General features: G+C 35.9%; 1 protein-coding gene across 2 annotated transcripts; it reads right to left on the bottom strand.

The window, feature by feature from the left end:
* Positions 1 to 1841: 1841 nt before the first annotated feature.
* LOC120089874 (surfeit locus protein 2-like) lies at positions 1842 to 6902 on the bottom strand. Of its 2 annotated transcripts, none has more exons than XM_039047301.1 (5): positions 6596 to 6902; positions 5978 to 6075; positions 5563 to 5823; positions 2349 to 2433; positions 1842 to 2236 (listed from the first exon to the last, which is right to left on the bottom strand). In XM_039047301.1, the coding sequence occupies exons 1-5, from the start codon at positions 6838 to 6840 to the stop codon at positions 2158 to 2160; spliced, it is 768 nt and encodes a 255-aa protein (XP_038903229.1). In that variant the 5' UTR covers positions 6841 to 6902; the 3' UTR covers positions 1842 to 2157. The 2 variants fall into 2 exon arrangements, with proteins under 2 accessions (XP_038903229.1, XP_038903228.1); XM_039047300.1 differs by having other exon boundaries at positions 5542 to 5823; positions 6596 to 6899.
* Between the last annotated feature and the right edge of the window lie 4709 nt (positions 6903 to 11611).

Raw genomic sequence — 11611 nt, forward strand, 5'->3', positions numbered from 1 at the left:
TTATAAAGTTAACTAATGGACTCTTGAAGCATGATTTTGTCATTATGTTTTACTTGTTGCATGACAGTTATAAGTATTATGAACATGTTCGAATTTCTAATCAGTACTGATATTATGTATGTGATGCATGAATAGACCAATAGAGTGGTTTACTGTCTCGCCTTGACACATGTTTTATTTCAGAGGACCTACGGGTCTAGTTTCATGTTTGACGGTGTGCCTACGGACCCTTTGACATGCGTGAGTCGAAAGGTTCACATTCATGTTATTTTCCATGTTTGACGATGTGCCTATGGGCCACTAGACATGCGTGAGCCGACAGGTTTACGTTCATGTTACTTTTTTTTCATGTTTCATGTTTGACAGTGTGTCTACGGGCCCTAGACATGCGTGAGCCGACAGATTTACGTTCATGTTATTTTCATGTTCGACGGCGAGCCTACGGGCTGCTAGACATGCGTGAGCCGACAGGTTTACGTTCATGTTATTTCCATGTTTGACTGTGTGCCTACAGACCGCTGGACATGCGAGAGTCGACGGGTTCACGTTCACGTTATTTTCATATTTGACGGTGTGCCTACGAGCCGCTAGACATGCGTATCAAGGCAAGATAGTACGTCTTTTAGTTTTCCTTTCATCATAAAAACCCGATGTAGTTGTATGAGCCACAGGCTATTTTTTTTGCTCGTGGATGCATAACCTGATCCCCGAAATGGGATCACTTACTGAGTATTTTATACTCAAACTTTCTTAATTTATGTTTTTCAGGTACTAATAAGAACAGACCGGCGAGTGACGAGAGGGACCTGTGATCGTGCCATATGGGACATGTAAATCGCTTCCGCTCAGTTTACATTTTCAAGCTATTTAAAAGTTTTGATTTGAAACTCAATGTTGGTCAAAATTTTATTTGTTTAAGTTATTTTTTTTTCCATTATTTTAGGGGTCCCGAACAAAGGTTTTACTTATTTGTTATTTATTTTAGAAAACTATGTTTATTATTTTAATGAAATTTAATTTCTTCAATGGTCAAAATATTTTGAATATAAAAGTGTAATTATGAGTAACGACCCTTATCAGAATGCTAAAAGGTCGGATTGTTACACAAAATCCATATACACCAAAACAAAATTGACGATGATAATAGACTTATTTAAATTGCTTAGTATCTATAAAAGCAAATGAATTATCATTGCGGAGGAAGGGAGGAAATAATTGAGTGACTTGGGGCTAGGGTTAGAAGACTCTAGAGGCGAGGTTCCAAGTGCCTTAAACTTGGTTTATCCAGTAGTTCTTGATCTCTATATTTCAATATATTCCAATTCTTGGTTTTAAGTGGTATCCTAGCAACACCCTTATTATAACTCAACTAATAAAAAAGAATATATCTCCGACCCAAATATTGAAAGTTTAAATCACTCTACAATTTTTATCTTTCAACTTTACCTTTGATTAAAAAATATATAAGTATATAATGTTCGAAGTAGAAAATACATGGAAATATTATCAAATTTTGAATTTTCTACCCAACACAAACTAAAAAAATAATAAAAACATAGAATACGGCCTGTTTTATGCGAGAAATTCCTAAGGTTCAAATTCTTATTTTTAAATAACCTATTCATGCGAAGATTTACCTGCCACCGCAAGCTTGGAATAGTAATAGAGGGATGATTATACGACTCTCTTTCTTACATGTTATAACAACCTGATTTTCCAATCCATCTTTTATCTCACGTCAACAAATATTTTTTTTTCTTTTTTCTCGGGAAAAAATGGAACTAAAATAAAGTGATATATTAACTAAGAATAAATTTGAAAGTTTTAAAAGAATGGGGACGAGTGAGGAATATTATGTACCAATCTATATATCTAAGATACAAAAGGAGGACCAAGAGGACAAAACAGAAGCCTGCTCAATAAAGATTCAATTGGCTATATAGAAAGGTATCAAGCAAATCAGGCTAAAGCTAAGAAGAGCACAAACTTTAAGGAAGAAGATAAAACACAAGGTGGTTAAATAAGCAGAAGCTAAAGCTGGAAAATTCGGCGCCAATGAAAGATGCAGCATACGAGATATGGCGAGCAGAGGCATTCGTGCATGCCTAAGCAACCTGGATATAGTTGGATTATTGGGGATGCTTGAAGAAATATTGTTCACGTAGAGCTTTTCTTACTCTTTTTCTTTCTTGAAGCAAAACTGCTGGGTCCAATCTCTATGGACATTCTTTTGGTCCTGTGATCATAAACACATTCAGTAAGGATACAATCGACATGGGACTTGAAATGATTTGGAACAGAATGGAAGAAAGTGACACATATATTAGCTATCGGTTTCTTTTACATACCGCTTAGACAATTCATCTGACTCGTTTTCACCATGTTTATCTTCATCTGACTTGTTTTCACCGTGTTTATCTATATCCTCGTCATCTGAAGAGGAAAGGAACCAATTTTAGTAAAGTACAATTGTCACTCCACAAGAAAAGACAATCAAGATATTGTAGGCACAAGATCCTATGGGTTGGGTGAAGAATTATTTGCCGTTAAACAGGTCAGACAAGTAGACAGTAATTCATCACAATAAAGAAAGTGAGCAGTTTCCACAAGCATCAAAAGAGAGTTTTATTCTTTCTTTAATATATCTATGGCATCGGGTAGACTTCTTCATGAAGATTTTGCATACCTCAATGGCCTCCAATAGACAAAAAGAGTTCTTAACTTTTCCATTCAACTTAGAGGCTTGAACCCAAGACTTGGGATAAGCTTCCACTTACAGCTTGAATTCTTGGTAGGATCATCCTTATACTAAAAATTAATAATGTTGATATTCCTGAAATTTTCTGAAATCTCCATGGATGGGTTCTCTTTTTGGATCATTTCATTTAATCAATGCAATTGTTTCCTATCCAGAAAAAATTAATGTCCATAGATGTAATTTTTTCACAATCAATCCCGCTATGAAACATCTTCTCCTTTTAGCAGAGGCCACATAAGATTACCCAAGAAAGAACAATATATTTATATGTTAAACACACATACGCGCATTTCCTTTCACCGAAATGTTCTCATCTCATAAGATTTCTCCAATAATAATACTGTTAACTATTTCAGTTCACTCCCTGAGAATCCAAAGTTGAAAAGAAAACTAAAATACTTGATTTCAAGAGATTGGACTAAAACCAAACCAATCCAAACTAACATCAATTTCATTTGAAGTTAATGTTAGTTTCACTTTCAGTTGATTTAGTTGATTGAGGTTTCATCTTACAACCCTACCTAATCATGGGCAACAAAATCCATAACCGAAAGAAACGACTTGTTGGCTCGAGCAGAAGGCTAAGACAAAGCTGCTTCCTAAGTCAGTCAGGTATGGCTTTGCTCCATCTGATATGATTCCCAACAGTCAGCCTTAGACTAAACTCCCTTGAATAAGAACCCAGGATTCAATCCTATATGTTGCCATCCCCTCTCTTTGGTGGGAAGGGGATCTGAAGGTTAACAAAAGGGGAATTGACACAAACCTTCTCAAGCAACAGTAAAATCATGCAGCCAAAAACCACCCTTCCCAAACTGGAGGCCAATGCAGAAGAGTAAGTAGACTAAGGGTAAACTCATTTCCATGCTGAAAAAATTAGACACGTGCATATCTCCCCATCAGAAGAAATAAATAACAGTGCAGGAAAAAGTTCAAGCTCCTCTAACTGCTGGGAATATATGATATGACTTGGGAACAAACGATGCTTAATAGAATTACAGGGGTCCCTAATTGCTTTATCAAGTTCCTGAGCTGGTACATCAATGGCATAATACTCATTGTAGCAACTGAAATCTCATCATGTGGCAGACAAGTAATAAAATCTCTCAGAGGTCTAATATAATTTGTTAGTGCTCTCTGAACTCTTGAAGAATTTTCGGTGGTATTGTTGACCATGCAGATGCTTAGTAAGATGAAAATCACCAGTGAGATATAAAAACTCCAATTAATGGAAAAGAAAGAACCCAAACTATCCATAAGATTAGAAAATCCACTACTCATCGTAAGGGATAGGAACAAAAGCGTAGTTTTCCATCCATATAAGAAGGAGAGAGCCATCTTTAAAATCACCAAAGAAATCCACCAATACTCAAAGAATGTAGCCTTGCCAACCCACAGAATAATTTGAAAAAGAAAAAATGATGGTTGACTCACAGAACTATATTAGATCCTCCGTCAATAATTCTTGGATTTCCTTTCTAAACACTAAGTCCCTGCCTTTTTTTAATGAAAACAACTTTCATTGAGAAAAATTGAAAGAATACATGGGCATACAAAAAAACAAGCCCACAGAAAGGAGAGACACCCTCTACAAGAAGGAGCTCCAACTATGAGAGATCATGCTTACAAAATAATTACAAAAGGTCTTCGATATTGAAGCCTACAAAGATACTGGAAGCGGGCAAAGGACCAAACCTCCTTAGGATCCCTTTCCATATCCCTAAACACCCTATTGTTCTGCTCACCCCACAAGACCCATAGAATCGCACACACCCCCACCATCTACAAAAGGCAACCCTTCTTCCCAAAAGGTGGATTGAGGAGGAACTTCTCAATTTAGCATCTCTGTGACGAACATACAACATACCAAATGTTGAGAGGAATAAATCCCAAATAGTACAAGCAAAATCATAGTGCCAGAGAATATGATCCAAGTCTTCCTCCGCCTTCTGATAAAGAATACAGTAGAATGGCCCAACAAACAAAGGCAATTTCCTCGCAAGCCGATCCAATGTGTTAGTTCGGCTGTGAAGGACTTGCTAGGTAAAGAACCTCACCTTCCTAGGAATCTTAATCCTCCATAGCACCGAAAAGACCAACACACCTAAGGGAGAAAGATCGACCAAACACTAAAAGAAAGACTTGCATAAAACCCTTCCAAAAGATTGAGGCTCCAAACTCCAACATCCCTCCTCCCTAATCTAAAGGGATAATCCTCGAGTATTCGCCTCCCTATCCGAAAGAGAGGATCGGAACCCAAAAGAGATATCTAGGAGATATCCAAACAGCCAAAAGACAAGCAACGTAAACCCAAACCAAAATCCCACAAGCCATAAACTAAACCCAAGAAAGAACACCCAAGGTCCCTCTACCACAACCATTAACCCCAACCTAACTTCCTACCTTACTTTGAAAATTACAGTTAAAAGGGAATAATTCACTCTTATTAATTCATTAATGAAAGTTCCCTTAAATATATATTCAAGAGAGAACCAGCTGTCAAACTAACTAACAACTATGGTTAACTATAACAGCTGCAATTACTAAAAAGAAAGTAACTAATTACAAGTGTTATTATGTAAGAGAAAATAACGAGAGAGTAATCACATAAAGGTTAAAACCATTTTCAATGTGCATCAGGTTCACACTTGATGTCATACTACCCAACTCATTCTAGATTTTGCATTCAATGAGCTATGACATTTCCTCTTTAGCACGCTTGTGACTCAAATGAAAATGTAAACGTAAATATAATGTCAAGTTTGAAAAATTGACAAACATACCCATTGCAATGATTTTATCACCTTCATGCTCTGAATCTGATCCTGAACCCCATCGGTCTCCTCCATCATCATTATCCCAGCGCTGCCCTATTGGAGGCATCCAGAAGGCATCCTCTGGGTCGCTCTCCCCATTGCATTTCTGGGCTTCGGAAATAGTCTCCTCCTGTTCCTTCTTCTTCTTCTTTGAATTTTCTTTACTTGGCTTAAAAGCCTTGGCAGCCTTCTTCTTGCCTTGCTGCTCTCCTGATTTAGCCATCGAGACTTTCTCTAACTCCTTTTGCTCTACAATGAGAATCTAAACTTTCTCAACACTTAATAGTACCCATGCATGCAATTTGTTTCTTGAGCTCAACGAGAATCAGAAAACTTGTCATGACCCCATCATCGGTAAGATAAAGGATTACAATAAAATCCATGTAGACTGAAAAATAAAAACCTAATTTGTTGAGGAAACGTTTTCCATTAATGTGCTTCCATATATGTTCCTCTGTTTTGTTGATGGTATCACCAGTCAGTTTGCATTTTAGCTTCGAACTGCAAAAAAAAAAAAAAAAAAAAAAACCAATGCCATTGATTTCCAATTGAACATGAATTTTTTTTTTTAATACAACAACGGGATCAAATCTCCACGGGACAACTGAACATGAAATTGCTGACAAGAAATGGAAAAATCATTAAAAAATAACTAAAAGACTACAGCTCAAATACGAAGAAAAGACGGATGTCAAACTCAATGAGACCCAGATCAACAACTTCCAAGGTTAATGGAGCTCACATTGAAGGTCTTTAAAAAACAATAGCAACCAGATTTTTTTTTGGATAAAAATAGCAACCAGATAAATACTACTCTACTCGACTTCAATTTCATCCTTAACTTTTTCAATTCACAATCTGCAGTCCATCAAACAAAAGCAGTACTTCAATGAAATTCCTATTAATTTCCACAGAAACCAAGAAATCGACAAGTTCACCGAGCTAAATTTTCTCTTATTACGAATCTCCATGTATGATGATAATGAATTGTATGTACATATAAGAAGGAAGTTTAGAGTACCGAGAGAGAGGGTCCTGCTCGAACATATTGAGAGGAGCTTTCCGATGGGACAAAGCGAAATCGATGAGGCCGAGACGGCAGCGCTTGGTCCGAGAATAAGAGTCCTTATCCTTGGCAAGGACCTCGTGGCCAGTCTCGACGCACCGGAAGCGACCATTATCGAGCTCTGTGAAGGTTGGTTGCCCGAGAAGGTCCGCCCCTTCCACCTTCGCCGCCGCCCTCTCCTCAGCGGTACTCGTCGCCATTGATGGGGTTTGATTTGTGGGAGAAATATCAGTGGCCTCGGGGGTTTTGCTCAAATAGGGTGGTTTAATAAACTATGATATTTTTGAAAAATTTGTATGTATGACCTATTTCTTGGATCCAAAATATCAAATGATCCATTTTTAAAAAGTAATGTCAATTGACCCTCTATTAACATCATCGTGATACTAGATTACATAAATTGTCCTTACTAAGTGTCTCACATTATATGTCTCACTCTCATTTAGTCAAACACTCTCGCTTTAGCTTTAAATTCCCTGATTTGATGTGATTGCTCGTCAGTGTACGAATGATTTGACAAGTTTCACGACTGAAGCCTCAAATCAATAATACCTAAACAAAATAAAATGGTGATTTTTTTAAACTCTAAACTCCATTACAACAGTGATTACTACCTTGGTTTTCAACAGTGTTTTGTTAAACAGAGTTTTTTTTAACGGGGATTTCCAAGACGAGGCTTTTTCAGAATGGAACAAGTTTTCCAGAACAATGTTTCATTATTTTTGTTGTGTTATTTTTGGAAAGGTAAGAATTGAGCATTACGAAATTTTGTTCGGGAGAGAGAGAGCGAGAGATAGAACGAGAATGAGAGAGAACGAGATTAAGAGAGAGAGAGAGCGAGAGTATACTTCAATTGCTTGTACGTTTTGTAAGATGACAGAAAAAATGTCTACTTATTCGATATGGAGGTGATTGGGATGAGAATGAAAGTTCGTATATTGGGGACGAGCTGGTAGGAATCATTGTGCCTGTTACATTGAAATATGAAGAACTTAAATCTCACATTTACAAGGTTACAATTGTCAGTTCTTCAAAGTTTGATCTTATAATGAGAGTTAAATATAAGCTTGAATACGAAGCCCCTCCACAATACATAAGGAACAATGATGATATTCGCTTCCTTCTTTTTCAGGAAGAGCTTAGTAGACTTCAGTTATATGTAACGCTAAAATCGAATCAGGACGAAAATATTAGAGTGGGGTTCAGAAATGTGAATTATGATGATACGACTGTGGATAGACAATACTAGAAATCATATGAGTTTTGTCAGGAAGAGGATGATATTTCATTGTCTACCAATACTGTACCATCAACATTATCACTAGACAACGACCACATTAATTCAACATGATTGAATTCAATGAACTATAGTGATACAAAATTGGGCGGTACTTCAGTTGTTAATAATGAGAGATCATCTAGACTAGATAATATGAATTGTGGTCATCCAGAGCAATGTTGTAGTCCTTTAGTGGATAGTAATGAGCAACCAGGAGGATTGAATGAAATAGATTGTGATCATAGAAATGTGTGTTGTTCTACAGTAGCTTCAGTGGTTACACCATTTGTGTCTTCGAGTCATAGGGAAGAGTTGATTATGCCTGGTACCTCTTTATTTGGGACAGATGTTGAAGTTGGGCAATTAATTTTTTAGTAAAAAGGACTTGAAAATGTGGTTATCTATTTTGTCCATCAACAAAAAATTTAAATTTAGGGTCAGGAAGTCAAACAAATTTTTGTTCACTGTCAAATGTATTGAGGAGATTTATAAATGGAGCCTTCGTGTAGTGAAAATGAAAGGGTATGTTATATTCAAGATCATAAAGTACTCATGTTCGCACACATGTTCCGTCGAAATTCTGAATCACGACCATAAACAAGCAACAGTTAGGTTGTTAGTCAGTTAATTAAAGATAAGTTTATAGGCATAAGACGTATTTATAAACCTCGTCATATCGTTGAGGATACGAAGAGAGATTACTATGTGGATATAAGTTACAATAAAGCGTGCCGTGCAAGGGAGCCGTATATGATCTCACTAGAGGTACTCTAGAATACTCATACGCCATACTACATGCTTATGAGGAAGCTTTAAAAATAGAGAATTCAGGTACAGTATTTGAGATCGAACTTGAAAATTATGTTTCAAGTATATGTTTATGACATTAAGGTCTTATATTAGAGGTTTCGCAAGTTGTTCGCCTGTAATAATTGTTGATGGGTTGCACTTGAAAGGAAAGTACAAAGGGACCATGTTGGTTGCAGTTTCCATGGATAAGAACAATCAAACCAACTAGCATATGTAATAATGGACAATGAAACCAATCGATCACGAAAATGGTTTTATGTCGAGTTTGAAATGCACTATAGGAGAACCCGATAATCTGGCATTTGTGTCTGATCAGATGGTATCTATCATCAATGTTATTCGTGCATTTTTCCCACGGCATTTCATGGATTGTGCATGTGGCACATAGAACATAATCTTATTACAAACTTTTGTTAGAGTATATTAACATGCAGCGGAGAAAATCAGAATCAATAAGCACTCTAATTATACTTAATTTGAGTTTCAAACATGCTTCAAAGAAACTATTACATAAAATGGTTTGTTGAACACAATACCTTTGATGAATCCTCTTTATACTAGTTAAGTTCCACGTAAAAGTGCTTCAATCTACAAGTAGACCACCACGAAGATCACTATTCCCTTACAATGATTGTGTGGTGGAAACACTAAATTGAGCTGGATTTCATGAAGATATGAAGAGGGTTTTGGTTTCTGCAGAATTCTTCAAGAAGTTCTTGAAAGCATGAATAAATTATTCAGCCTAGCACTTCAATTTATAGAGCTTTCATCATGCAAATGCAAAGCTTGCATGAATGTCAGCTCATACTTCATGGAAAAAATGGAATTAGATGAATAAGGTGCCTTGCACATAGTGGAGATTTCTAACTAATCTCCACTTTTGAATTTTCAAATTTGGTTTTGTTTTCAAATTTAGTTTTCAAAAACGTTTTCTAAAAATAATTTCCAAATAAAACAATTTTATTTGAATTATTAGTTATATATATGTAAAAAAATTAATTCAATTAATTAATTTTAAAATAAAACTAATTAATTAAACCTTTTAATTAATTTTGTTAATTTAATATCTAATATTAAGTTAATAAAAGACCAATTCCATTGAAATTAATTTTATACAATTAATATTAAATCATATTTTAAACATTAATTTATTCTCCAATTTCGTTTAATTTCGATAAAATTAAACATTTCAATTGTATTAAATACAATGAATAGAAAGCCTAATTTCAAATCTCATTAAGATTACTCAATTTACTAATCCAAATTACGAGCTAGTAGAGGGACTGAGACTTACAGATCATGAGCTCCAACGACTTGTAATTAATTGGTTAAACTCTTTAAACTGAATTAATTACTATTCGTTAACTACCAAGACATTCCACTATAGCTCAATAGTTGCACTCTCCTCACTATAGATATATTTCTATCCATTTTAACCATAATCGGTAAGTCAATCCTTTACAGGTTGTTCGTATTTACAGCTGAGTCAAAGATTACCGTTTTACCCATGTAAATACACTTGCTCCTTAAGCTCTCACTGATCCTACATTGAACAATTGATTTATAGTCCAACTTATAAATCATAACCCTTTCTTCAATGAGAGGGCATGGCCCCGTTGTTCAAGACAAGACATCAACGCTTAAGAGAACAACCCATTTACTAACCCTAAATCGGGTAGGAGTGAATTCCATATTGCAAAGCTATGTCGCCAGCTATCTATCCGTTCTTATCCTCAAAATGGAAGGCTTATTGAGCAGTGTTGTTGGACTACTCTCACCTATGCAGATCAAAGGATAATCCCGAATAAATAAGAGTTCATAGTTAGCTCAAGATTAAGATCGAGTTACCCTAGGTCATTGAGTTTGAGATAGTCAGTTTTAACAGTAAACAGTTAAAAAGAAAAGTGACTATTTCGAGGTCTGGTCTTATGCAAACTCATTACACAGAATGCCCCACTCACATGTCTCTACATGAATGATTTTTGGATCACAACATTTATATCGGTATACAAAATGGGTCACATCGAATAGTGTCACAAGGATAAGGTACCCAATCTCATCCGTATACTTATAGACCATTTTGGCTACATACTAAAACTTGTTCCATTTTTATGTCGTTACATGAAGTTATATATTCATGTTATAGCCATGGATTCGTTTATTGGATTTTCACAGAAGGATGCAATATCAATAGTAATTTATTGAATAAAAACTCAACAACATTTTTATTGATAAATAAAATATGTTAACAACATTTATGAACTGCGAGTTTAGGACATTCCCAACAACTTTAAGGATAATACGGTCGTTGGGATGTTTAAAGATGCAACAAGGGCATTTCGCATGACAGAGTTTCAGATAAAATGGGATGAACTTCGTAGATTTCGAGATAGTGCTGTCACGAAATATCTGGAAGACATTGATCTTCAAAGATGGGCACTAATTTATGTTAGAACACTGATTCTTGAAAATCTTTATTAACGTAACGAGTTGGTATAAACTTCTGAAATAGCAATTAGACGATGAACAAACTCTTTATTAAACGATAAGAGACAAATAGAGACTAGACAATCGCTTAACAATTCCAAACGATCATTTACAAAACTCTATACGATCGCTTAAAGTCTCTACACGATCATTGAGTAACTCTAGACAATCGCCCACAAAACACCCCGCGATCACTTACAAGGTACTACACAATCGCTTACAAAATGTTTCATGATCGCTTACCAAATGCTATACGATCGCCTACCAAATGCTACATACCGCTGAGCTCTACTACACGATCACTTAGTAGAAGTAGACGATGCTCCACACAATACGATGAACTCTCCAAGATAAAGACTTCCGAACTCCCACTCTCAAGAGCCCTCCTTCCTTCC

This window comes from Benincasa hispida, chromosome 11 (genome assembly GCF_009727055.1).
Source record: "Benincasa hispida cultivar B227 chromosome 11, ASM972705v1, whole genome shotgun sequence".
NCBI classification, from domain to species: Eukaryota; Viridiplantae; Streptophyta; class Magnoliopsida; order Cucurbitales; family Cucurbitaceae; genus Benincasa; species Benincasa hispida.

What these genes read in the sequence shown, in the direction of transcription:
- LOC120089874 (XM_039047300.1), bottom strand. Translation starts at nt 6,840, where the DNA reads ATGGCGACGAGTACCGCTGAGGAGAGGGCGGCGGCGAAGGTGGAAGGG. An exon ending in ACGTTTCCTCAACAAATTAG is followed by an intron (nt 5,824 to 5,977) that starts GTTTTTATTTTT and finishes TTCTCATTGTAG; the next exon opens with AGCAAAAGGAGTTAGAGAAA. An exon ending in TGATAAAATCATTGCAATGG is followed by an intron (nt 2,434 to 5,541) that starts GTATGTTTGTCA and finishes TTTCCTCTTCAG; the next exon opens with ATGACGAGGATATAGATAAA.